General features: G+C 49.0%; 6 protein-coding genes across 7 annotated transcripts; 3 read left to right on the plus strand and 3 right to left on the minus strand.

Annotated features, from left to right (window-relative positions):
- The first annotated feature begins 372 nt into the window (after positions 1–372).
- Positions 373–7,243, plus strand: BDCG_02499 (ubiquitin thiolesterase). The gene is made up of 3 exons (XM_045418041.1): positions 373–2,629; positions 2,708–4,951; positions 5,058–7,243. Exons 1-3 carry the CDS (start codon positions 973–975, stop codon positions 5,828–5,830), a joined length of 4,674 nt encoding a protein of 1,557 aa, XP_045274713.1. The 5' UTR covers positions 373–972; the 3' UTR covers positions 5,831–7,243.
- A 266-nt stretch (positions 7,244–7,509) lies between these two features.
- BDCG_02500 (uncharacterized protein) lies at positions 7,510–8,146 on the plus strand (the record flags this gene model as incomplete). Its single annotated transcript, XM_045418042.1, has 2 exons — positions 7,510–7,564; positions 7,590–8,146. The coding sequence occupies 2 exons, from the start codon at positions 7,510–7,512 to the stop codon at positions 8,144–8,146; spliced, it is 612 nt and encodes a 203-aa protein (XP_045274714.1).
- A 581-nt stretch (positions 8,147–8,727) lies between these two features.
- On the plus strand, positions 8,728–11,526 carry BDCG_02501 (uncharacterized protein; the record flags this gene model as incomplete). Its single annotated transcript, XM_045418043.1, has 4 exons — positions 8,728–9,821; positions 10,037–10,131; positions 10,908–11,212; positions 11,286–11,526. Exons 1-4 carry the CDS (start codon positions 8,762–8,764, stop codon positions 11,524–11,526), a joined length of 1,701 nt encoding a protein of 566 aa, XP_045274715.1. The 5' UTR covers positions 8,728–8,761.
- Positions 11,527–12,897: 1,371 nt separating this feature from the next.
- BDCG_02502 (TPR domain-containing protein) lies at positions 12,898–16,410 on the minus strand. The gene has a single exon (XM_045418044.1). It carries the CDS (start codon positions 16,182–16,184, stop codon positions 13,140–13,142), a length of 3,045 nt encoding a protein of 1,014 aa, XP_045274716.1. The 5' UTR covers positions 16,185–16,410; the 3' UTR covers positions 12,898–13,139.
- Positions 16,411–16,561: 151 nt separating this feature from the next.
- On the minus strand, positions 16,562–18,346 carry BDCG_02503 (the record flags this gene model as incomplete). Of its 2 annotated transcripts, none has more annotated exons than XM_045418046.1 (2): positions 16,562–16,880; positions 16,964–18,346. In XM_045418046.1, the coding sequence occupies one exon, from the start codon at positions 17,981–17,983 to the stop codon at positions 17,099–17,101; it is 885 nt and encodes a 294-aa protein (XP_045280071.1). The 2 variants fall into 2 exon arrangements, with proteins under 2 accessions (XP_045280071.1, XP_045274717.1); XM_045418045.1 differs by having other exon boundaries at positions 16,750–17,138; positions 17,230–17,983.
- A 14-nt stretch (positions 18,347–18,360) lies between these two features.
- BDCG_02504 (uncharacterized protein) lies at positions 18,361–21,184 on the minus strand. The gene is made up of 2 exons (XM_045418047.1): positions 20,583–21,184; positions 18,361–20,476 (listed from the first exon to the last, which is right to left on the minus strand). Exon 2 carries the CDS (start codon positions 19,673–19,675, stop codon positions 18,848–18,850), a length of 828 nt encoding a protein of 275 aa, XP_045274718.1. The 5' UTR covers positions 19,676–20,476; positions 20,583–21,184; the 3' UTR covers positions 18,361–18,847.
- Positions 21,185–21,713: the final 529 nt, after the last annotated feature.

Here is a 21,713-nt window from a genome sequence, read left to right on the forward strand (position 1 = left end):
CGCGGAAGACAGACAAATACATCGCAGCCTTGCAGGTCAGGTCAGGTAAGGTAAGGTACGGTACGGTATTTGAACAAATTAGGTTACCATATTGAAACAAGGCTGCCTGCAAACAAGCAGTCAACGCAGCGTATATCATGAGGACTCAAGGCTGAGAGAAAAAGCTACTTTTACTATGCTTGGTACGGAGTAGAGCGGCAGCTAAAACCAAGCCCGGCCACAGCCGTCTCTCGTCTGTTTTGGCAGTTATAATACATATACATATACGTACAATACCTCATACAGTACATTACACGCCGCCTGCTTACCAGTCTCGCCCTTTATCCTCCTCCCTCGTGTCCGCTATTATTATTCCCTCTCCATCTCCCTCCATCCTACTCTTCTTCTTCTTCTTTGTTTTCCTCTTTCTTCTTTTTTCTCCCTGTCCTCTCCCCTCTATACTAATCCAGAGCTGCCACAGCCCGTGGTCAGCTCACTTTCACCACGTCTTCTTCAAAGAGACGTAAGGTTACAGAGCGAAAAGTTGGAGCCCGTGGGCGCCCTGCCTCTCCTTCTCTCCAAAAGGATAATCCGTCATCTGCCTCAAGATCCGCCTCGAGGCGGAGGAGACGTGCCAGCAGTCGTCTTCGTGATTCTGCCCTGCCCACGACCAGCACTTCAACTGCTAGTGCCACTGCTGCGTCTCCTATTCACGCTCCTACACCCGTCTGGAGAAATTCTCAGAAAACTGGTCCTGGGCCCACTCCTCCACACTCAGTTAGCAACAAGAACGACCCCGCCCCATCTTCATCTGGTCCTGGACATAGTTCCGCCAACCCTAAACAACCCCCAGCCCGTCGTCGAAAGAAGCCGTCTTCCCGCAAACAGAACCTTCGATCCGCTACTCCAGGTTCCTCAGATACCGCTGCGAGTTCCCGGAGCACTCCTTACGCTGAATCTATCTCGAATCGCCACGGCCAAGCCCCTGTAGGTATGTCGGCGTCGGAAGGCGTGCAGGGCTCGTCTGCTCCTTTACCAGATGATGGCTCTGAAAATGACAGACAGGAATTTCACTCCACGCCTGCCGTGAAGCGGCCAGCGGCAGAAATGGGCGAGGATGACCGCCAACCTCAGGATGTCGAGATGGGCTCCGATTCATTCGGTGGCAGTGAGGATCAGAATAAGGATGCGTCGTCGAACGCCAAAAAACAAGCAGAGCGACCAACGAGACAACGTAGAGCTGTCTCTGTGGATATGGTTGGCCAGGAAGATACTACTCCTACAACAACAACTAGCAATAATAATAATAATAATTCGGCGGCAGACGCGAAGCATGGAAGCGCTAAATGTTCCCCCGCAGAGGACACCAATAGCTTAGCTTCGGACAGTGTCTATCCCACGCCATCGAGCATGTCGACGTATACTTCATCCACTCGGGAGGACGCTAAATCCCAGGCTTCCCCTCATGCCAACCACGATCGCCCCCCAATTGACGAGCAAGTCGCCGCTGTCACCAGAATGTTGATGCAGCCGCTAAAGGATCAGCAGAAGGGATATGTGGTTTCTGCGAACTGGCTTGGACGTGTCCTTTCGAGAAGCTCAAATGGAGGTGACCTGCAGCGAGAGAAAGTTGATAAGACCGCGTCGGAGGGTGAGATTGGCCCTGTTGACAACTCAGACCTGGTTCTGGTCACAGACCCGTCAATTACGTACACGGACGAGGCTGGTGAGCAGTTTGTCCCCTTACGACCTGGCTTGCAGATGGGAGAAGACTTTGAAGTGCTTCCCGAAGATGCATGGGAATTAATCATGAAATGGTACGGTCTTTCGCGAGAGTCCCCTGCGATTGTTCGATACGCCCACAACACAACCGCCGGCTCCGTGGAACATGTCCAATATGAACTTAACCCCCCAGTTTTTACCATCCTGAAGCTGCCCAACCCTTCACAGACATCTACGCAGCTTGCCCAAGAAAAGGCTCGCGCTCCTATAAAGGCCTTGGCTAGCAGACATACACCATTCCAGCAGTGGCTGCGGAATGTGAAGACCCTGGCAACTATTGATATGTCCACGAAGGTTCGCGTTTGGAGAATCCTCGAGGGCCTGACTAGCACTGCAACCTCCGGTATCATTACCCCAGCGGCCTCGAGAAGCGCGTCTCCGGCCCCTGGCGCTACACTGACGGCGAGTGCGGGCAACAGTCTTGTGTTGGACGTGAATAAGTTTGTTGCTCTTGTAGAGGGATCCCAGCGAGAATTGCTAGAAATGAAAGACCAAACGTCCAATCCGAAGTATAACGGCAGCCTCACCTTGCACCTTGCGGGATTGGGGGGGGACGACGTCATTGTGCTCGAGGAACAAATCGGTGGGCCCGGAGGCGGAGAGTGGATTTCCGATTGCGCCGGTAAATATTCAAATCGACTTGCGGTTACTGCAGTTAGGGTCGGGCCACAGAACAAGGCCAAGGGCAAAATCCCCACTGCCAGCGGCCGAGCATCGCCGGCGATTGGAGCTGTTGCCAGGGGACGACAGCAGAAAGACGGTCGGCCCCGTGGCGTTACCGGCTTGAGTAACCTTGGAAATAGTTGCTATATGAACTCTGCGTTGCAGTGCGTTCGGAGTGTAGAGGAGCTAACACACTATTTCCTTGGTAAGTATTGATTACTTTCCAAAAAGCCCTGTCGTGGCTGATCTTGTGTTCTGACAATTCTCGTTTTCAATATTACAGACGATGAGTACAGGAAAGATCTCAACCCGGGCAATCCACTTTCTCACGATGGGAATGTGGCCAAAGCCTATGCAAACCTGCTTCATCAACTGTTTGATGAGAATGGCACTTCGTCCTTTGCTCCTCGCCAATTTAAACAGACGATTGGCCGATATGGCCCTTCGTTCTCCGGCTATGGGCAACAAGATTCTCAGGAGTTTGTGCTCTTCCTGCTGGATGGTTTACAGGAGGATTTAAACAGGATCCAAAAGAAACCATATATTGAGAAGCCAGACTCTACGGACGACATGGTTAGCAACAGCGCTGCTCTACAGGAGTTTGCTAACAAATGCTGGGAAATTTACAAAGCACGGAATGATTCAGTAATTACTGATCTTTTCGCTGGAATGTACAAGTCTACTGTGGTCTGTCCTGTGTGCGACAAAGTTAGCATCATTTTCGATCCATTCAGTAACCTCACCCTGCAACTCCCGATTGAGAACCTTTGGAGCAAAGAGATATTTTTCTTCCCGCTTCATTCTCGCCCCGTCCGGGTGGATGTTGACATCGACAAAAATGCCAGCGTCAAGGCGTTGAAGGAATATGTGGGGAGAAGAGTAGGTGTCGATACCAATAGGCTTGTGATGGCTGAAATATACAAGCACAAGTTCTACAAAATGTTCGAGAATACTTCGAGCCTTGCCGAATGCCAAATCACTGCCTCAGATGACATCGGCATCTTCGAGGTAGAATCCGTGCCTACCAGCTACGACCCAGATAAGCCCCCCCGACGCTCCGCCTACTCGAGCCTCGCTTTCTCCCACAGCAATACATCCGACCAGGAAATTCCGGCGTTCGAGTCGCCCGGGTGCGATCGAATGATCATCCCAATCTTCAACCGCGTCGTCAAACAGCAGGGCGCTAGGGTCACACGGCAACTCTTCGGTGCTCCTTCATATACTATCGTTACGCGTGAAGAGGCATATGATTATGATAGCATTCTTCGCAAGGTTCTGCGGAATGTGGCCAACTTGACGACGCGAGACATCCTTCGCGAGGATGAAGGGGATGTTGTAATGAACTCCAGTGCTGCTGAGGATTCTGATACCGTTGTGACCAATGACGACGACTTTGACTTCTCCGACCCCAAGATCAAGGTTTCCTCAATCGACGGTGAGGATGGTCTCGTTGATGTATCCATGCGAGACAGCTCCGATTCATCCACCCAAGCCAAATCGAGTGTCAGAGGTGATACTACCTCGATTCCAAAAGTTCTTCGACCTAGGAGTTTCATACCGCCCATGCTTCGCAACCTATTCGAAATGAAGATTATGCGATCAACCGACGCCGTGCCTACTGGCTGGTCTACTGTAGATGAGATAAAAGAGTTTACCTCAATGGCCTCTAGACTGCCGAGAAAACAAGCCAAGCGAACCTCTGCGAAGAAAAAGTTCCCTGCATGCCGTGGAACTAGTCCTGTTAGCAGCGAAGACGAACTTAACGCCCCCGCTCGTAGAGTAGATATCGCTCGTTCAAGGGGCGCCAATGATAATGATTCTGATGACTCTAGCTCTCAGAAAACCAAGGATGACAGTGGTACGGAAAGTAGCTCAGATTCATATTCAAGTCCCTCCACGATTCTTCACGGCGCTGGACGCCGAAAACTCAAGTCTGCGCCGTCCAAAAATGGGCCTCCCGGCGCTATCCCGCTGATTCGTGCTGGAGAGGGCATTGTTCTTGATTGGAATGAAAACGCATATGATGGCCTCTTTGCCGGCGATCCGCTTGAGGATGACGCACTACGAGGCTCAGCGACGTGGCTGAGTATCGATGCTCTGCCAGATCCTGAGCTTGAACAGAGACGTAAACTGCGCCAGACGCGGAAAAAGTGCGGAATCAGTCTTGACGAGTGCCTGGATGAGTTTGGTAAAGAGGAGATCCTCTCCGAAAACGACGCTTGGTATTGTCCTCGCTGCAAGGAGCACAGGCGCGCGTCGAAGAAATTCGAGTTGTGGAAATGCCCAGATATTCTTGTGATGCATCTTAAACGCTTCAGCGCCAATAGAGGGTTCCGAGATAAGATTGACGCGCTTGTCGATTTCCCGCTCGAGCTCGACATGACTGGCCGGGTTCAGATGCCTGAAGAAGGGAAAAGCCTGATATATGATTTGATTGCAGTTGATAACCATTACGGTGGCCTTGGTGGGGGGCATTACACGGCATATGCGAAGAACTTTATTAACGATACTTGGTACGAATACAATGGTAAGGAATACTTCGGCCTTTTTTTTTTTTTTTTTTTTTTTTTTTTTTTTTTTTTTTTTTTTTCAAATTATTATTGCTTTTGTGGAACCTGCTAACGCTGTCGTAGACTCTCACGTTACAAAGAAGAACAACCCTGCCTCCGTAGTTACCTCAGCCGCATATCTTCTATTCTATCGTCGTCGATCCGATGTCCCTTTAGGCGGAGATTACCTAGCAACCGTCACCGAAACAGCGAAAAATCGGGAGTTTGCCGACTCTGATTCACAGACCGACTCCTGCGTACTTTCCCCTTCGGGGGAAGGCCTGCGCCTCGGCGGCTCCTCCCGCAATGGGTCGTCGAGCGCATTAACCGGAGCCGGAGCAATTCACCAGTCGGGAGATGGTGGTTTGCGGGGCGGAATCCAGGCGAGGGATGACGACAGCCCACCAGAGTACTCTGAGTTCAACCACCATAACCACTTGGAAGGCATGGATCTAGAGGACGAAGGATTTGACCCCAGCTTTGGCTCCGATTTGAATTTCTCCAGCCACCCCATCTGGTCGTTTGACCGAGCCGCACCGCCATATGGCAGGGGGCCAAGTTTCATACCCGCGCCCGCCAACTCCTTCTCCGACGGCGATGGCGATGACGACCTCGACGATGACGCGAGCAACAAGGCCGTCGGTGGTGGCGACATCAGCGACTCTGAATCCCGCCTAGCGATGCTGAAAGATTCTGAGGATCAGGACGGCATGATATTTGACGATGCAGACATGTCATCGTCCACGGCGGCCGTGCAGAATATCACGCAGCCGCCGGATCTAGATGATGACGATGATTCCATGCCTGTTGTCGAGCTGCGGGTGCCCGATGAAGACGGGCCGGTCACGGCGTCGTAACAGAACTAGGCACTATGTCGGATACACATTCTCGCTTTTATTTGACATGTATGGATGGATGGCTTGGTTGGCGGCGGCCGGACCGGGGCAAACGGGAGTCGTTTTTCTTCAATGGTTACAATGAATGAACTCAATTTTCCTTACCTACTGGCCTGAAATGAAATGATATTAGGGAGAAGAGGGTATTCTTTGGGCTGGAAAAGTTTCTCTTCGTATCGAAGGGGGGTTTGTCGTGGGTTGGTGTAACTTATCATTTCATATTTTGTTGTCCCTTACTTTTCCTTTCGTCTCTTTTTCTTCCTTCCTTTCTAACTATCTAAACCCCGTCCGCTGCGCTCTGTTGATTTATTGGGAGAACAGATGCGACAAAGATCAAGCGGCCAGGCTTCAAACCAAGTAAACTAGAATTACGGCTTTTGGGACCTCCATTTATTTATTTATTCTTTTTCTTTTTTTTACCATTTGCCCATGCTCATACTCATGTTCATGCACATTCTTTTCTTTCTCCCAGATACATAAAACCGGCATTATTCTTTCTGTTTCTCCCCCTTTACCCCCCTCCTTTCCCTCACACCGACACAATTTCTAAACCCCGCGGGCCGCATAACAGACAAGTTTGCTACTCCATACATGCTCCTGCGAGAGGGAAAAAAAAAAAAAGAAAAAGAAAAAGAAAAAAAACCAAACAAGCGAACCATCCATAATAACAGCGATGTTTTGCACGTATGTATCTGGGCTGTGGGGGGAAAAGAAAAGAAAAAGTTTCGTTCATTTCTATTTCAATGTCCATTTCCACTTGCATCATGTCTCATAATAGCTCCTCTTTCTTCTTTTTCTTTCCTCCGCTTCCCATCTTTCCGGCGTTAGTACGGGCCTCCTTTTTCTATACAAAATCCATATACATGGCTTTTCCTCGATCATATCTCACTTTTTTTGCATTCAGATGCGCAAGCTCCTAAAGGGGTGATAAATAGAAGGGCTTTTTTCTTTTTTCTTTTCTTCTTTTTGGGGGGGGGGGGGGGAATCGATCGTTGCTTCTTTCAGTTTCTCCCTATTTGCCCGGTTTTCCTCTTCTAAAATATGCAGCACTATACACGTACGGAGTACATGTACGCGAAACGTGCCTGTTCCCTCTTTTCTTCTTCTTTCTCTTTTCATTGGTAATTTTCTATGACGCATAACTTCAGGTTCCACACTTTATATATATAGTGATGCTTTGTATGAATGAGTGTGGATACATTGCATGAATGATTGATGAAAGTGCATGTACATTCTAGCCTCATGCTATTGTGATTTATCCATTGTTATTTTTTTTTAATAAATTGATGAAATTTCACTCCTCTATCATACATTGCTGCTCAGCCTGTAAAAAAACATTCGAGTCTAACTGCCATCACGTGTTGCTTGCTGGTGCCCGTCACTCACATCAACTAAATATCATTTTCTTCCCTTCTTCTTACTTCATTCACCATTCTACAGAGGATAGGGGTACATGTAGGCTACTGGGGCAAAAGAGCTCAGTTCACCACCAGCGCACTGCTGGTAGAAGGGCCGATCAACCCGGGACCCCCAACATGTTTCATTTGACTACTCTCGCCTTTCATCTAATGTACTGTACATACATACATACATACCACCTCAACTGCCCTCTCCAACTTCCGTGAGCGCAAACCTCAAACATGACCACCAGGCCTTCCCTCGAAATTGACGTTTTTGTTGAATTTCAACTGAACCGTATTGCTGAGAGGGCCCATCTCAGTGTGCTCGTATCAGCGGAAAGTTCAAGCCAGGAGGAAGCCGCCCAGAACGGCGTTTGATATCGCATCAATCACCACCTCGTCGAGGGTCCCCACGGACAGAGACGACAACCCCACCAGCCTGCGCCAATTCTCAGTCTTCGCCAACCTCTCCGCGACTTTCCGCGACTTTGCCAAACTCGGCGAGATCGCGTCCCAGTTGTTCATGATGCCGTTTGTAGAAGTGCGGGCGGTCAACTGGCGGCTGATGGACGTGACGGCGGAGAAGTTAGCCAAGGAGGCGCGGAAGAAGCCACTCATGGACGCAATTGAGAAGGCCAACGACTTCGCGGAGACGGTTCATCGTGAGGTTTTCCCGGTGGAAATTAACGACCAGGGTGGATCTACGTCTGTATCTGGGCCGCTCCACATGGCTAGAGCTATGACGGCCAGAGTTGATGATCCAGGTTCAAGTGGACACTCATTGGACCTAGAGCCGCAGGAGATTACTGTGAGAGCTTCGATCATGGCGAAGTTTGCTACGGCAGATTGGAAGAGGCCAGAAGGGTTACGTTATTGATTCACGATTCTTTCTAGACGGCGTGTGCTATATGATGATGCCTTTTTTGGACGGAATCAAAGAATATGCGTTGATGCGGTTGAAATCCTGGGTTGAAGTTTTTTTTTTTGAATTTTGAATTTTGAATTTTGAATTTTGAATTTTAAATTTTCACCAGGAAAGCAAATGATTGAGACAATCCTGCTGCACCAATGAGTTCAGTCGAATATTTTGGACGCTGGGTATGCTTACCACTTTCAAACATTTCCCCCTTTTCATCAGATACTCTTTCTACTCCTTTGGAGCGTAATTATTCTTACTTTTGCAGTCACGATTGTTCTGGGGAATTCCTTCCCTTATATGACGGAGGACGCAGCCGCTTCCATTTCTCTATTATACTGGGCGTCTCCTTCTCAAATGTGTGTTGGCTCGTACTCCAACGTACATAAATCACTCTCCGGGCTTTTCTTCTATCTTATTCTGTATCAGTTCATCGCTAGCATAGCATTTTCATATTCTTTCTATGCTAGTCCATCACATTCGTTTCTATTGAATGAGTATACTTAAAATCCCACTGTCATTCTCGGGATAGGCATTTGTTCCTTCCCCCTCTCTTTCTTATATTTGCCAGCCACTATGTGCGACCCGGCCAATACTGGGGCGGACTGGCGTTGTTCAAGCTCAACGACTAACTCATTCCAAGAGATGCCTGAATGGGATCAATATGCGCAACGTATTTATCAGCTGGGAATCAACCACGGCCTATGCGACAGCAACCAAGGCGCGGCATACCCTCAACCGATAATAAATCCTGCCCACAGATACGGTCCCGTACCCTGCGACGCGGGACCTAAGGAGCTAGGCAACCTACCAAATTCTGCTATGCCACAACATTACCAATATCTCCAGGCTACCCAGGCCACCCAAGCTCCCCAGACTGCCCAAGTTCCTCTAGTTCCGCTAGCTACCCAAGCTACCCAAGCTGCCCAATCTGCCCAAGTTCCTCGAGTTCTGCAAGCTACCCATATTCTCCAAGCTACTCAAGCTGCACAAGCCACCCATATTACATCGCAGCCGTTTTTGGGCCACGCGCAGGCGAACATGCCAATAAACAGGGCGATGCAACCCAGTTTATATCCTCAACCCATGATGCAACCGACTCCCATCAGTGCTGCTAAACGGGGACATGTACACTCCTTGGTGACTATGGACAATCATGAATGGAACACCTACGGTAATTATTTCTCAAACGCGCAACCGCAGTTGACTGCCCAATCCTCCGACCTTCAATGTAGCGGAGGCTATCCGGTCCACCAACCAGTCACTAATAATATGCACTACGGATCCGGTGTTCCGAAGTTGGAGGGACGCTCTGCGGCAACTTACGGTGGCCGGATAATGGACGAACCCACTCCAGTAAAACTGCTCGTGAAACCCGTAACGACTAGAGTTGAACCCGCTGGTGCCATTGCCTCATTGAAACGAGCTGCAGTATCCCGGCCGAATGCGCCTAGGCATAGGCCGGCACCTAACCTGACGAAATTAACCAACGAGCATAGGGTCAGAAAACGCAGAATAAGGAACGACTCTCCCTTGAACCGTTGCAAACCAGATATGCGCTTCCCCGGTGCAGATGTGTTAACACCAGAAAATGAATGTGCTGTTAGCGATGGCTCACCGCAGGTTGAAACTGATAGTAAGAATCAGTATGGGGCAACGGCAAGACCAATTTGATGAAGGAGTCAAAGGTCATGGAGAATATGGAATCAGTCTAATTTTTTATGCCGCCTACCATTTGTAGGGTTTACTATTTGGATCGTGACGACTATACAGTCCTTTCCCACGGCGCTGAGATATACTTTTAGATGGGTATGACGACAACGGGGGCGAGCGAAAATGATGATTCGTTAGGTCGCAATTCCTCCCTTGCCAATTCTCCCTGCGACGGTTCTTTTAGCAGTGTTGCACTTCCGACCCATTGGTATTTACTGCGCCCATGCCACACTGTATGCTACCAGGTAGGTAATCTCCTAATTGCCCCTGGTATGGCCCGACCAGGTGCTGTGGGGTCAGGAACAGGACTGTGCGGTATTTTCTGAGGCTATTTTGGTGATGGTTTCCACAAAAACATGGAATGTTATCTCTTATGTTTCAACATTCGTTCTGCTCCTGTTGTTCCCTGTGCTGTTTGGATTGGATATGCGATAACCATGTTCCTCACTTTTTTTGCTTTACAATTGTTTTTCATACTCCGTTGCTTGTATTGATAGAGAGATAGAAATATCGAATTCGCTTCCAAATCCTACCCAGCAGTGTAAATGGCAATATGCCGTTTTCTGAGAGGTTTATTTTGGGGCGTGGTTAATTCTCATTCACTGGATGCAAACTTCTGTCAGGTTGTTGGCACCAGGGAGATTGTCTGCGAAAACACAAATAATAGCTAGAATATTCACGTATTCGCAGGATCTTTAATATCATTCAGCTGAAGTATGGAGGAGGTGCAGAACTTTGAGTCGTAGATAGAGAAAACACTCCTACGTCGCTATCTTTTGTTACCCCTGACGCTTGGGCTTAAGTTTCAGGGGTCTGATTACAGGGATTTTTCGCCCCCAGAGCTTCTTTGAGTCTACCCCGTATACGCAGTAGATTTGTGCGCCAGGACGTTGGTCTAACCCTTCATACTCCTTGAAAAGCAGCATCTTTTATCCTGAAATTTTATCGCATCCATTGCCTATATTCAATATGACTGCTAACGTCCCGCTGTTGTTCTCGCGTTTCGAAGACTGCTACAGCCCGCAAAGAGATACCTGCTACACGGCACGAAAACCCTCCCAAACCACCACCTGTTCCGCGAGATAGAGATGAGCTTCTAGAAGCGATGATGATGAACAGGAGGGGGAGGAGGAGGCACAGCTCAAAGGCCGAGTACTCCAATCGCCCACCTCCCCGAACCCTTACCTCTAAAACCAACCCTATACTACCATTTCGGCTATATCAACGTGTGATTATCCGTGGCATGGAGGAGATCAAAAAGCGGGATTTTCATGCTGGGAAATGTATTCTGTTCTCTCACATCCAGATGGAAGCGTATCTTATGAACCAGAATTGATTAAGCCAGCCGGATGCGTGGCAATATCAACAAAAAAAACCTTGATCGCAGGCCCCAGGCCGCAGTAACCCTTGAAGAGCAGATGGATTGGAAGGAAATTATGCGCCTGTTGAAGGAATATCACAAGGAGACAATGGGTGGTTTCAAAATTGAAGTTACTACTCTAATCTTATTGATCTATCTGCTCAATCCTCAAATACATCAATCAGCTGAATACCTGAGATCCTGCGGCTTTGATACGACTGGCAGATTTCCTCAGACGCTGAGACTGAAAAGACGACTGGAGGGTTAAAAATGGACCAGAACCTTCTTCCTAACGCCCTGCTAAATGCCTCCGAATCCTTGGGGCCTCAGATGGTGAACGATCCGCAACAACTGCTCAAAATCAAAGGCCAATCGAGCCGGATTTCTCGCGGATTGAGCGCGAGATAATTACACGATGCGTTGTCAGAACAGGAAGTGCCATAACTTTTAAAGACTGTTGTTGGTATCTCTTGACAACTCTCATATTCGACTACGGATTACTGAGATTGATAGCTGGATAGATGACATTGAACGTGGGGATGCAACTACCATGACCCCGTCGAGAGAGCTGGCGAACAGATTGCTGAGGAGTGGAGAGGGAGAGGAGGGAAAAGCCAAACCTGCCGCAACCCTTTCTACCCCCCGCATTGCAGGCGCCTCATAACTACACCAGCAGATATAGCTCTTCTCACTGCCGCTGCGGCTGCAGCTACAGGATCTACTGGTTCAAATACGGTGACATCCGGTGACATATTCAACGTGACGATGACTAAATAAATAGTTACATGGAAGCAATTGGAGAATTAAGCACAAACGACGACCAGCATTCGAACTTCTCATCTTCAAATCTGTACAATCCTGCGAGCCCGCCCAATGCTTCTTCTTCAAATCCTACTCCCACCTCCATCCTAAGCACTCCAATCCCTAAATTCGGCGCGCACGCAGAGCTGTTCATCAACGAGTTTTTCGCCTGGTTAATAACACACAAAGACCTCGAAGAAGCGAGGCCCTTCTAGCGGCCAAACAGTCTTACAGAACGAAGGATACGAGTTGGATATTATACCCCATATAACCAATGAGCAAGTTGTTCGGTTAGGTATTGGAATGGGCATTTTCTGTGCAATATTTAAGGGACGGATTGCGGGACCCGGAGCTAGCATATTGAATTCGCCATGAATACCGGGGAGAAGTCGTCTACTGCGCGCAAGACAGCTTCCCTTTCCCCTCCCCCGGTTCCAGCGGTCCACGAGAGTCTTTGAACACACATCTTGACCTTCTTCGCCTATCGGCTGACAGTGTCAACAGTCCACGACGCCCCGAGAAACCAAATCTGCCCTTGCTCTGGCATCCATTTTACTCAGAGTGACATTTGATCTTTCGACGCCTTGCGCACTGCGTTCCAGCACGCTGCCCCCCAGAGGTGACGTTGTTTTGGGCATATTTCCTGGCAACACATAGATGATGGTAGGGCTTCATTGGATTGATCCTGGCAACTTATCACAACTCCATACAATGGAAGAAATGCAACGCCATATCTTCTGATATGATACTTCACTGGGAATAATGTTGTTATATGTTTGTGTTCTTTATTTCCTTTTTTTTCCCTTTCTGGTTTTTCCTCTTTGTTTGTTTTTTTTTTAAAAAAAAAATATTCTACAATATTTTCATCGTACCTTTCTACCTGGACGTTTTTAGAATAATTATAATTTTTAAACATTAAATTACCAACTAAATAGCTGATAATAACAGTCACTTTTTAAACAACGTCAAATTGCAATATCAGTAAAAGCTCCAACTCTGTCTATTGTCTATATGTTTACCGTACTAACGATTGACACAAATCATTCAGCAGAGGATACATTCCTATCGCAATCATCTAACTTAATTACCCCCGCTAACCTCACCACTCAACTCCTTCAATCGCCGCCAACCCTCAGTTCCCTCCCACAACTCCTTCCCCTTCCCCTGCACACTCCTCACCGCACTACGCGATTTAAACCTCCAATCCTTCGCAACAAGTTCCGCCCCGCCTCCCCCCGCACCCTCCTCCGGAATCACATCTCCCTCCCGCTCCTTATCCATCGGCCCAAAAGCCGCATATCCCTCACGAACCACCCTCTCCGTCGCCTCTACAACCTCCATCCACTTCCCTTCGTCGCCCATCTGGAACGCGCCCTGCGTGCACGACGCGACCGTGGCACGCCACGCCTTCTCATGCGCCGCGAGCGCGCGGGATGGCCGCTTTCGCCATGCCTCTACCTTCCCGACGAGGAGCCAGAGCGGTGCCGAGTGCGTGATGAGCGGGATGACGTCTTCGTCGAGGAGGGCGAGGATTATTGCTGGGAGGGAGCCGCGGCGGAAGACAGGGGCTGCTGCGGTTGACTTTGCCTCATCAACGCTATCGCTGTCAAACGCGTTCTCTGCTGTAAGGGTGTTGATGAGGGCGGTGAGGATGTTGATGTCGATTGCCTGTTCGCCCTCTTTGGGGCCGCGGAGCTCGATGAGGCGTTTCTGTGCGTAGACGATGTCGCGGAAGGGGGTGTCGGGGGGTGGGATTGAGGCGCTGACGGTTAGGAGGTTGTCCCAGATGCGGTGGTCTGTGTGTTTGTATCTGGCTGCACGTTTGAGAGCGGCCAGGGCATCTCGATTGTGTTTGTGGGGGTCCGGCTTTTGTTGGGTAGGCATTGATTCATCTTCGTCTGCGGCTGCAGCTACTACGGTGGTATTTTGTTCGGAGCTTTCAACGGTGGTCGGCGGTGGAAGATTGATCAATGCTGCAGCGAGATTGCTCCAAGCCTCAGCATCTGTTTCCTCCAGCTGGACGCTTCGCGTGAAAGACTCCACCGCATCTTCATATTTCTCCAGTTCCAGTTGCACACAGCCAACTGCAAACCAGGCGCCGTGGTTGAGCCGATTGATAGCTAAACTCTTGCGATATGCTTCCTCTGCTTTCTCGAATGAAGGTGGTTTGGCGGCGAGGTAATGGCGCGCAAGGGAGCGTTGGGCACGGGCATATCGCTGATTTGAAACTGTCCAAGCACGTTCGTACATTGCAGGGTCACTGTCAATATCACCCAAAATACAAAACAGGCGTGGAGCATCTGCTGGGAGCTGTGGAAGCTCGGCACCTTCAAAGGTGTCATTGTCATCTGTAGAGTCAGGATTCGTACGGTTGAACAGCTGTTTCCGCACCAAGAGTCTAGCCATTTCTTCCCTTTCCGTAGCGGCATAGCACAGGGCGGCTTCTGCCCACATTTGCAATCGTTCGTAGATGTCAAGGGCACTACGGAGCCCGCCTAGGCTGACCCATCGCGAAGCAAGCTCGGCTTCGAGGTCCCATCTCGTAGAGAAATTTAAAAGCCAAATATACTGTAGCCGGTCGCTTGCTGGCGCTGACTCTGATGCTTCTGGGCGAGGGAGGAAGGTAGTGGCCTGCTCAGCGGCTTTGTCTGTGTCGGAAATAGGATCAGATGCGGTGTCAGCGATAACCTGGTCGACCAGTGCTTGCAGCTGTAGCAAACCTCGCTCTACCGTTCGCGATCTGTACCCTTCGATTTTACTTCGAACGAGCAGAGCCTGGGAATAGACTTGCCAGTTCGAGCTTCCGCCGTCGAGAACCCGTGTCGCATATGGCAGCGTTTCTTCTCTCGTGAGGCCGTGTTGTGGCGAGGTATTTGTGATGGCCGATGCGATGGAGAGAAGGATGATGGAATCCAGCGCGTTCAGTTTTGGCTGATCTGAGGGGTCAAGAGCCGCAAGAGCTGGTGGCAAGGATGAGGGGTCCTGCACCGTCATTGATTTCTCTTGTTCTTCCATAGGCTCATCTTTCTTAAATGATATTGCCTCCAAAAGTGTGTCGTCATTGAGATCCAAGTTCTTGGGTGCGGCGCTGTGTGTTGCCGCTGTCTCCATCTTCGACTCCGGCGTTGGCTGGTCTTCTTTAGCCTCAGGGGCCGACGACACATGCTCTCCATCTGCGCTCTTCGCCAAAACGACCAGTTGACTAATGTCCCGGTCCTGAAACTTCGTCCGCTTCCCCAACCTTCCTGTAAGCGCGTACTGGAATCCCGTTTCGCCCGCTGCACGCTCAAGATCTGCTCGTGCCTTGGCATCGAATCCATGGTGGGTATGAATCGTTGCTCTCTCTAGGAGAAACCTTGCGCGTTCCTCCGCAGAGCGCGACGATGCAGAATCAGCGGCGAAAATCCTCTCCGCTATCAAGTCCAAGTCGGCATAAACGAGAGACTGCAGGGTCGTCGTATTTTCCGATAGCATCTTCTGGTGTAAGAAATTAACCCTCATCCGAGAAGTCCAGGCCACCAATGGAGCAGTCAACGTCTTGTCGGTATCACCCGTGGAAGCGGGGGTGAGGGCCGTATGATTCAGGATCGCTTTGGCAAGACAGAACAGCTCGACATTGGGGGTGAGCTTATACGCCGCCTCACCGTCAACGGTCAAGCTGCGCACCATCGTCTCGCGTAATGATTGCAAAATTTGCGGCGCATTGGACCCCGCATCGCTCGTGTCCATCAAGAATTTGGGAATCAGTAGATCTGATGACCGAAACGGCAACGGAGGGCCAGTGACGTTTGCCTGCAGAAACGCAAACAAGGCTGCAACACCAATGTGGAGGAGCTGCGAGCGCGTAAATGGCGCATCGGTAGCATCATCAACGCTGAATATCGCGTCAACATTTTTGACGAGGAAATCGATATAAGATAGACGGCCAGTTTTGATATCCTCTTGAGCATCTGCGGAGGCTGGTTTCTCAGCTCGGCCGCAAACCCGCTGAGTTAGCGGGAGGCGGAGGATGGCCTGGCATTCTTCGTCCGACAGCCGGAGAGCGTCATATCTGGAGAATGAGGAAGATGATGGACTGGTGTATAAAAGGTCCAAGGACGCTGGGAGATGTTCTGAGTCCGCCATATGTAGATTTTTATTTGGCGCCAGTTTCTATATTTTTTTTCCTTTTTTGTGGCGGTTTTTTTCTTTAATAATTTTTTCAGCCAATCCCCCCCGCCTTGCCTGGTTGTCTCACCGCAAAAGTCCAGTTGCCTAGTCGAGCTTTATTCAGCGACGACCATGGCAAGTAGCATGCAGTAGAGGCCGTTATAATAATATATATATCAGGCACCACCGTAGTTGTTAAAAAAAAGTCCAACGTCTGCGCAGTGTTTGAACACAAATTATGTAAGTGGAGCCGGGAAACCTTAGTTAACTTTACCTTATCTTATCGATCATATCGCTCGGGGAAGTATAAAAATGATGGGAGAAATATTATTGAAGAACAAGAGAATTGAAAACATCTACCAAAAACTAATGAGATTAACTTATTTAGTGCTGCTATGTAGAAACCGTCTACTACCTAGTCTACAATTATATGAACCCAAGAAGAGGAGTGCCAACACAAAATACTATCAACGCCACTGCTCCTAATCACAATCTCACATTTTCCTTCTCATCGTCACCGTCCCGTCCACCACAGCCGCCGCTACGGGGATATCAACGAGACACCACTACCAGTAGGTGAGGACACATATGGCAGAACAGGTTGGTCTGGTCTATTAGCAGTACCACTACCATTGGCGAGTTTCTCCGCAGGAGTCCGCCGGCTGATTAAAACTATAATGACAACAACCATGACGAACATTGTTAGCCCAACGAGTATCCAGATGATGTGCTTGAGTTTAATGGCACAGGCGTACGTTTGTAGAACTCTGGGAGCCGTGGTTCCGGCATTGACAGTATTGTTGTTGTTGGTACTTGGCGGTGGTCCGGCGGGGTCAGCCCAGTCCTCATACTCTTCACCCGCGTGTGGATTGCCTGTTGAAGCACTTGCGTTATCGGCGAGATTTGGAGCGTTTGGGGCGGTTGAAGCGTCTGTAAGTGGTGTTAGACGGTGGGACGGTAGCTGGCGGATTATTCGTAGGCTGTGCGACATTTGCCTGTGCCGGAACGACATTATTCGCACCTTGATTAGCACCTCCTCCACCTGCATTGGGGAGTACCGGCGCCGGGCTGCCCACGTATATCTGATGGACAGTAGGAAATGGATACGGACCGTACGGGGGGACATAGTTCGGATTTTGAACTGGTGCTGGTCGTATAGCTGACGGTATAAATGAATGTACAAATGGCTGTGGCTGTATCACTGGTTGTGTAGCTTGCGCAGCGGCGGAAGCATTTACAACCCCGGCAGCCGGTCCATGGCTAGCTCCGACACTGACTACAGAAACATTATCTTGTGTGTTTCCTCCACCGTGGATACTTGTTTGGGCTGAGGGGAGGGGCTGTCCATCCGGCTCGACAAAATCTTCATATCCCGATGATGCATCGCCGTGGGTGGCTTGACCATCTGGGTCCTCGAAATCAGGATACGGCGATCCATAGCCATTGTCGGCACCGCCATTTCCAATCGTTAAATCCAAAGCCATCCGATGGAGCTCTGCCAACTCTCTGGACTCAGCAAGGATATGGGCGGGGATTGAATCTTCGTTCTCAGCGATGTTATTGGGCGCATTGTGGGAATGCGAAGGGAGGTTTTGCAGAGGTATATATTGCCTTTGCGGGTGGAATGCCGCACCGCTACGTGTGTTGTTTGGAGCTGCAGAGGAGGAAGGGCCGGGGGTATTATCGTGGAAGTCATCAACCTCGAGACCGGGGGTGGTTGGTCGACTAGTGTACGGAGGCGGTGGGTATGGTGGATGTAGTTGTCCTGGATCCATCTCTTCGGGTCAAGGGTAGTAAAGGTAGTCGTGGTTCAGTTTAAAGAGGTGGCCGGAAGTATGAATAAGCGTCCTAGCACAAGGGGATCAGGGTCTTATAACACCTTTTACCGCGCTGTTTGGGCGTCAAGCTGTCCGTGTCTAGTCACAAAGATTCCGGTGTGATACTTTGCCAGGCGATGATCTTGAGAACGGGAATCGACAGTCCTACTATGCGTCGGCGCAAAGCAGAAGCATGTTGCAAATATCGTGCGGTGTGATATTTCCTTTATGCGTAGCAGGATATGAGGGAATCGTGATCGTCAATAAAGCCAGTTCTTCCTGGCACATCAAACAGTAGCGGGAATATCGAAATATAAAACAGTGGAGAAAGTAATTTGGGGAAAACAGAGCAACAAGAAGTGGGTAAAGCATGATCTGCCCTGGGAGCGTTAATTAAATTGCACGCAATCCAGTGAAGGAAGCATGTTGGAGTAGCTGGTGAGTTTCCGATCTCCATACGAAAGGGAGGAGCACGAGTGAGGTATAAGTGCAAGATAAGCACCAGTATGACACGGCCAGTTTGATATAGTGAATGTGCATGTCTAGAGTCATTTACCCATCTAACCAAGTATCAACAGTGGCATTCTCAAGCATGATGAAGATGTGCTTTGAAAAGATAGATATCGTATTCCGGGAAATTCATGAAAAAGAAATGAAAGGCAGAAGCGAAATTGTGAGAACCACCAAATGCTCCATCCATTCAGACAATCAGATTTCTTTTCGCGAAACTGCCAAGGGGTAAAAAGTAAGAACCAAATATTCACCATCAGTCTTGACTCTTGAACAACAAGCAACCCTTAACTGCCCCCACCTCCCCGCTAATTATCGCCCAAGGCCTCCATTAGGATGAACAGCACTCGGAAATAGAAATATCGCCGAATCCTCCACAGCTTTCGTACTCTCCACAACCCCGCTAGTAGGTAGCATAGTCCCTCTCGTTTCTCCCTGGGTGAACACCTGCGTCTGCGTTACCGTAACAGACGGCGGCACCGTTAGTCCATGCGTAGAATTAATAGTATTATTATGGCCATGTCCCTCGGGGATCCAAAGTCCAATCAAGGCAAGAGTGCAGAAGAGAGGGACGATGAGGATGGGGCAAAGGGCTACGAAGAGGAGGCCGAGCTGGGCACAGAATCCGGTCCGGGGCATCTGTAATTCTCTGGTTGGGCAGAAGCTTGGGCCTTCAAACATGGCTGCTGCGGCGTCGTGCGTCGCCTGTGATGCTATCGCAGTCTTCATTTCAGCGGTGGTGAAGTCCGCGCTTAGGGGGTGATCCGGGTGTAGCTTTGGAGCATCCGCGGGGGGTAAGATCAGTGTAGGAAGTCGGGTTGCCTGTTCGGAATCCTCCAGATCGGCGTCCCCCCGGGACCACATCTGGCTGTCTGAAAAGTTGATGTTAGAAATTGCCTGCGAGGCGTCCGGGGGTGCTCGTTCGGTGGCTGTCAAGTATGTGCTTGGAAAACGACGATCAGTCCTTGGAGTTCGGCTCTCGGTTGGTGTTAAGTTCCCCGTAGGTGTTAGGGTCCCCGCAAAGGGGTTTCCTACTTCTTCAGCATAGTCAAGGGCAGTGTGCTTCTGCGTGTGGTCTGTCCTCCCGTACCAACGCGGTGAGGATGTAGCGGGCGTGATAGGGGACCCCGAAGCGGGCATGCTGAATGCTTAATTCGTTATTGAGCTGTTGAAGGTTGTTTGGAGAGAGTTCGCAGGGCGGCTTGCTTTAGTTTTGTTGGAGAGGTTAACAGAGAGAAAGTTGTAGATGTCATGGGCAATATTATATATGATAGATGTCGATGAGCATTTATCGATGTATGTGAGTATGAGAACGTCTGAAGCCTCCTCCTACTTGTTGGTGATGGAAAAGGTACTCTCCACACGGAACAGAAGGGCAACCCACAGAACAAGTCTGAAACTAGACAATGAACCAGTGGCACTTGAAGCGGCGTTACAGGAAATTCACAGGTAGCGTATATACCAAATGTATATACGTGTGGATATCAGAGGCACAAGTCTTCTTTTGAAATAGTGAAATGGTGAAGGTGATTGAGCCACCACGCGTATGTTGGTTTCAGAATTTACCAACACACGGAATTAAAAGAAAGACGTATATTCTTGAATTGAGCAACTTTTGTTGTTTACTTTCCGGGAGAAGCAGATGTGGACAAACAGCCACCAAGAGACCTTATCCCGGGCGATGTTGGCCACGGGGAGTGTTCCTTGTTGGCGGAACAAAACCAACAAAGGCATTCAACTCATTCGCCCGGGTGTTAGGTGTTTGGATGTTGGATGGCGAAACGCAGACAGAAATGAAGACTCGCATTTCAGAGTGAGGGCAACTTGAGAGAAACTAGGAACAAGAGGGGAAAAATGAAAAGAAAATAATGGCGTGGGGCGGCTATTCATTCGAGTTATATCCAATATGATCGATCATCAGGAGGGGAAGAAAGGGCAATTCTGACAATGTCAGCGAGTGCTTCAGGCGAGTCGCCTCATGAGATGTATTAGACTGACTCCCTTTGTCCTTTCAGGACTTCCTTTGCTTCTACCAGCCTTGACGTACTTTTAACACACATATATAGCAGGTAATCAGCACCACATCACCTTGTTGTAAGCCAGCTTTCGCTGGCCGGGCCCGTTGACACTTCGCTGGCATCTGTCCGGCCTTTCTGCTCGTTGGGATGAGATATATATATATAACTATATATATATATAGACAAACCAGAAAACTCGAACGGGGAAAGATTCAATGACCACCAATTGCGGAACGTCTTGCGTGTTGTATAACTACTTAACGGACCTTGCATTCTTTCTCGTCCCACACTGCATACATACAGCCCTATCCTATCCTAACCCAGGTCGGTCCCTCAGAATTATCGCCATAGCCGCCGCCACTACAACGTGTTCCTAGGCATGAATAATAATAATGAATAAATTTCTGAGACCAATGAGGCGAGTGTCCATCCATCGTACGGAGTATATACAGAGTACAGAGTACAGAGTACAGAGTATAGTTTCCGAGAATCCGAGTCGCCGCCGCGCAAACTGTTTCCCGTTGGCGTCGGCGAAGGCGAATTTAATTCACCTCAAACCTCAAGAACGCTCCCCAACAAACCCAACAAACCCTCATCATCATTATTATTATTCTGTAGTTAGAGGTTGTCGGAATAAAAAAGAAAGTTTCATACCGGCGTGAGGTGAGGGAAGGTTTTCCAACGCCCAGAACTAAAGGCTAAAGAAGTGACGCAAAGGTTTGGCAATGAGAATAAAATAAGTTTAAATAATTTATTAACTTCAGAATTGTCACAAGCCTTGAGTCTATTATTATTATTTAATTTAGCCATTGCTTTCCACGTTGAAAACCTAATAATAATAATATGTTAGGTTAGGCCTCACTCAGTTCTGAAACCACCAACACCTTTGGGCATAACTAACTAAGCCATACAAATCAGCAAGCTCTTTTCCATTTTGACATAGGTAATTTAATTGCAGCTTCAATGGAGAGAGGCTTGACATTGATGTAACTATACTATATAACTAATCTATAAAAATAAATAATACAGATCAACGGACGACGGAACGGAAATTTGATTTATCGCTTCCGTACGCACAGTTAAAAACAGTCCAGAACTTTTTTACAATAATAACAATCATTCTAGTGGCGAAATCCGTTGTTATGAGATGAGATAATGTA

This window comes from Blastomyces dermatitidis (genome assembly GCF_000003525.1).
Source record: "Blastomyces dermatitidis ER-3 genomic scaffold supercont1.3, whole genome shotgun sequence".
Classification (NCBI taxonomy): Eukaryota; Fungi; Ascomycota; class Eurotiomycetes; order Onygenales; family Ajellomycetaceae; genus Blastomyces; species Blastomyces dermatitidis.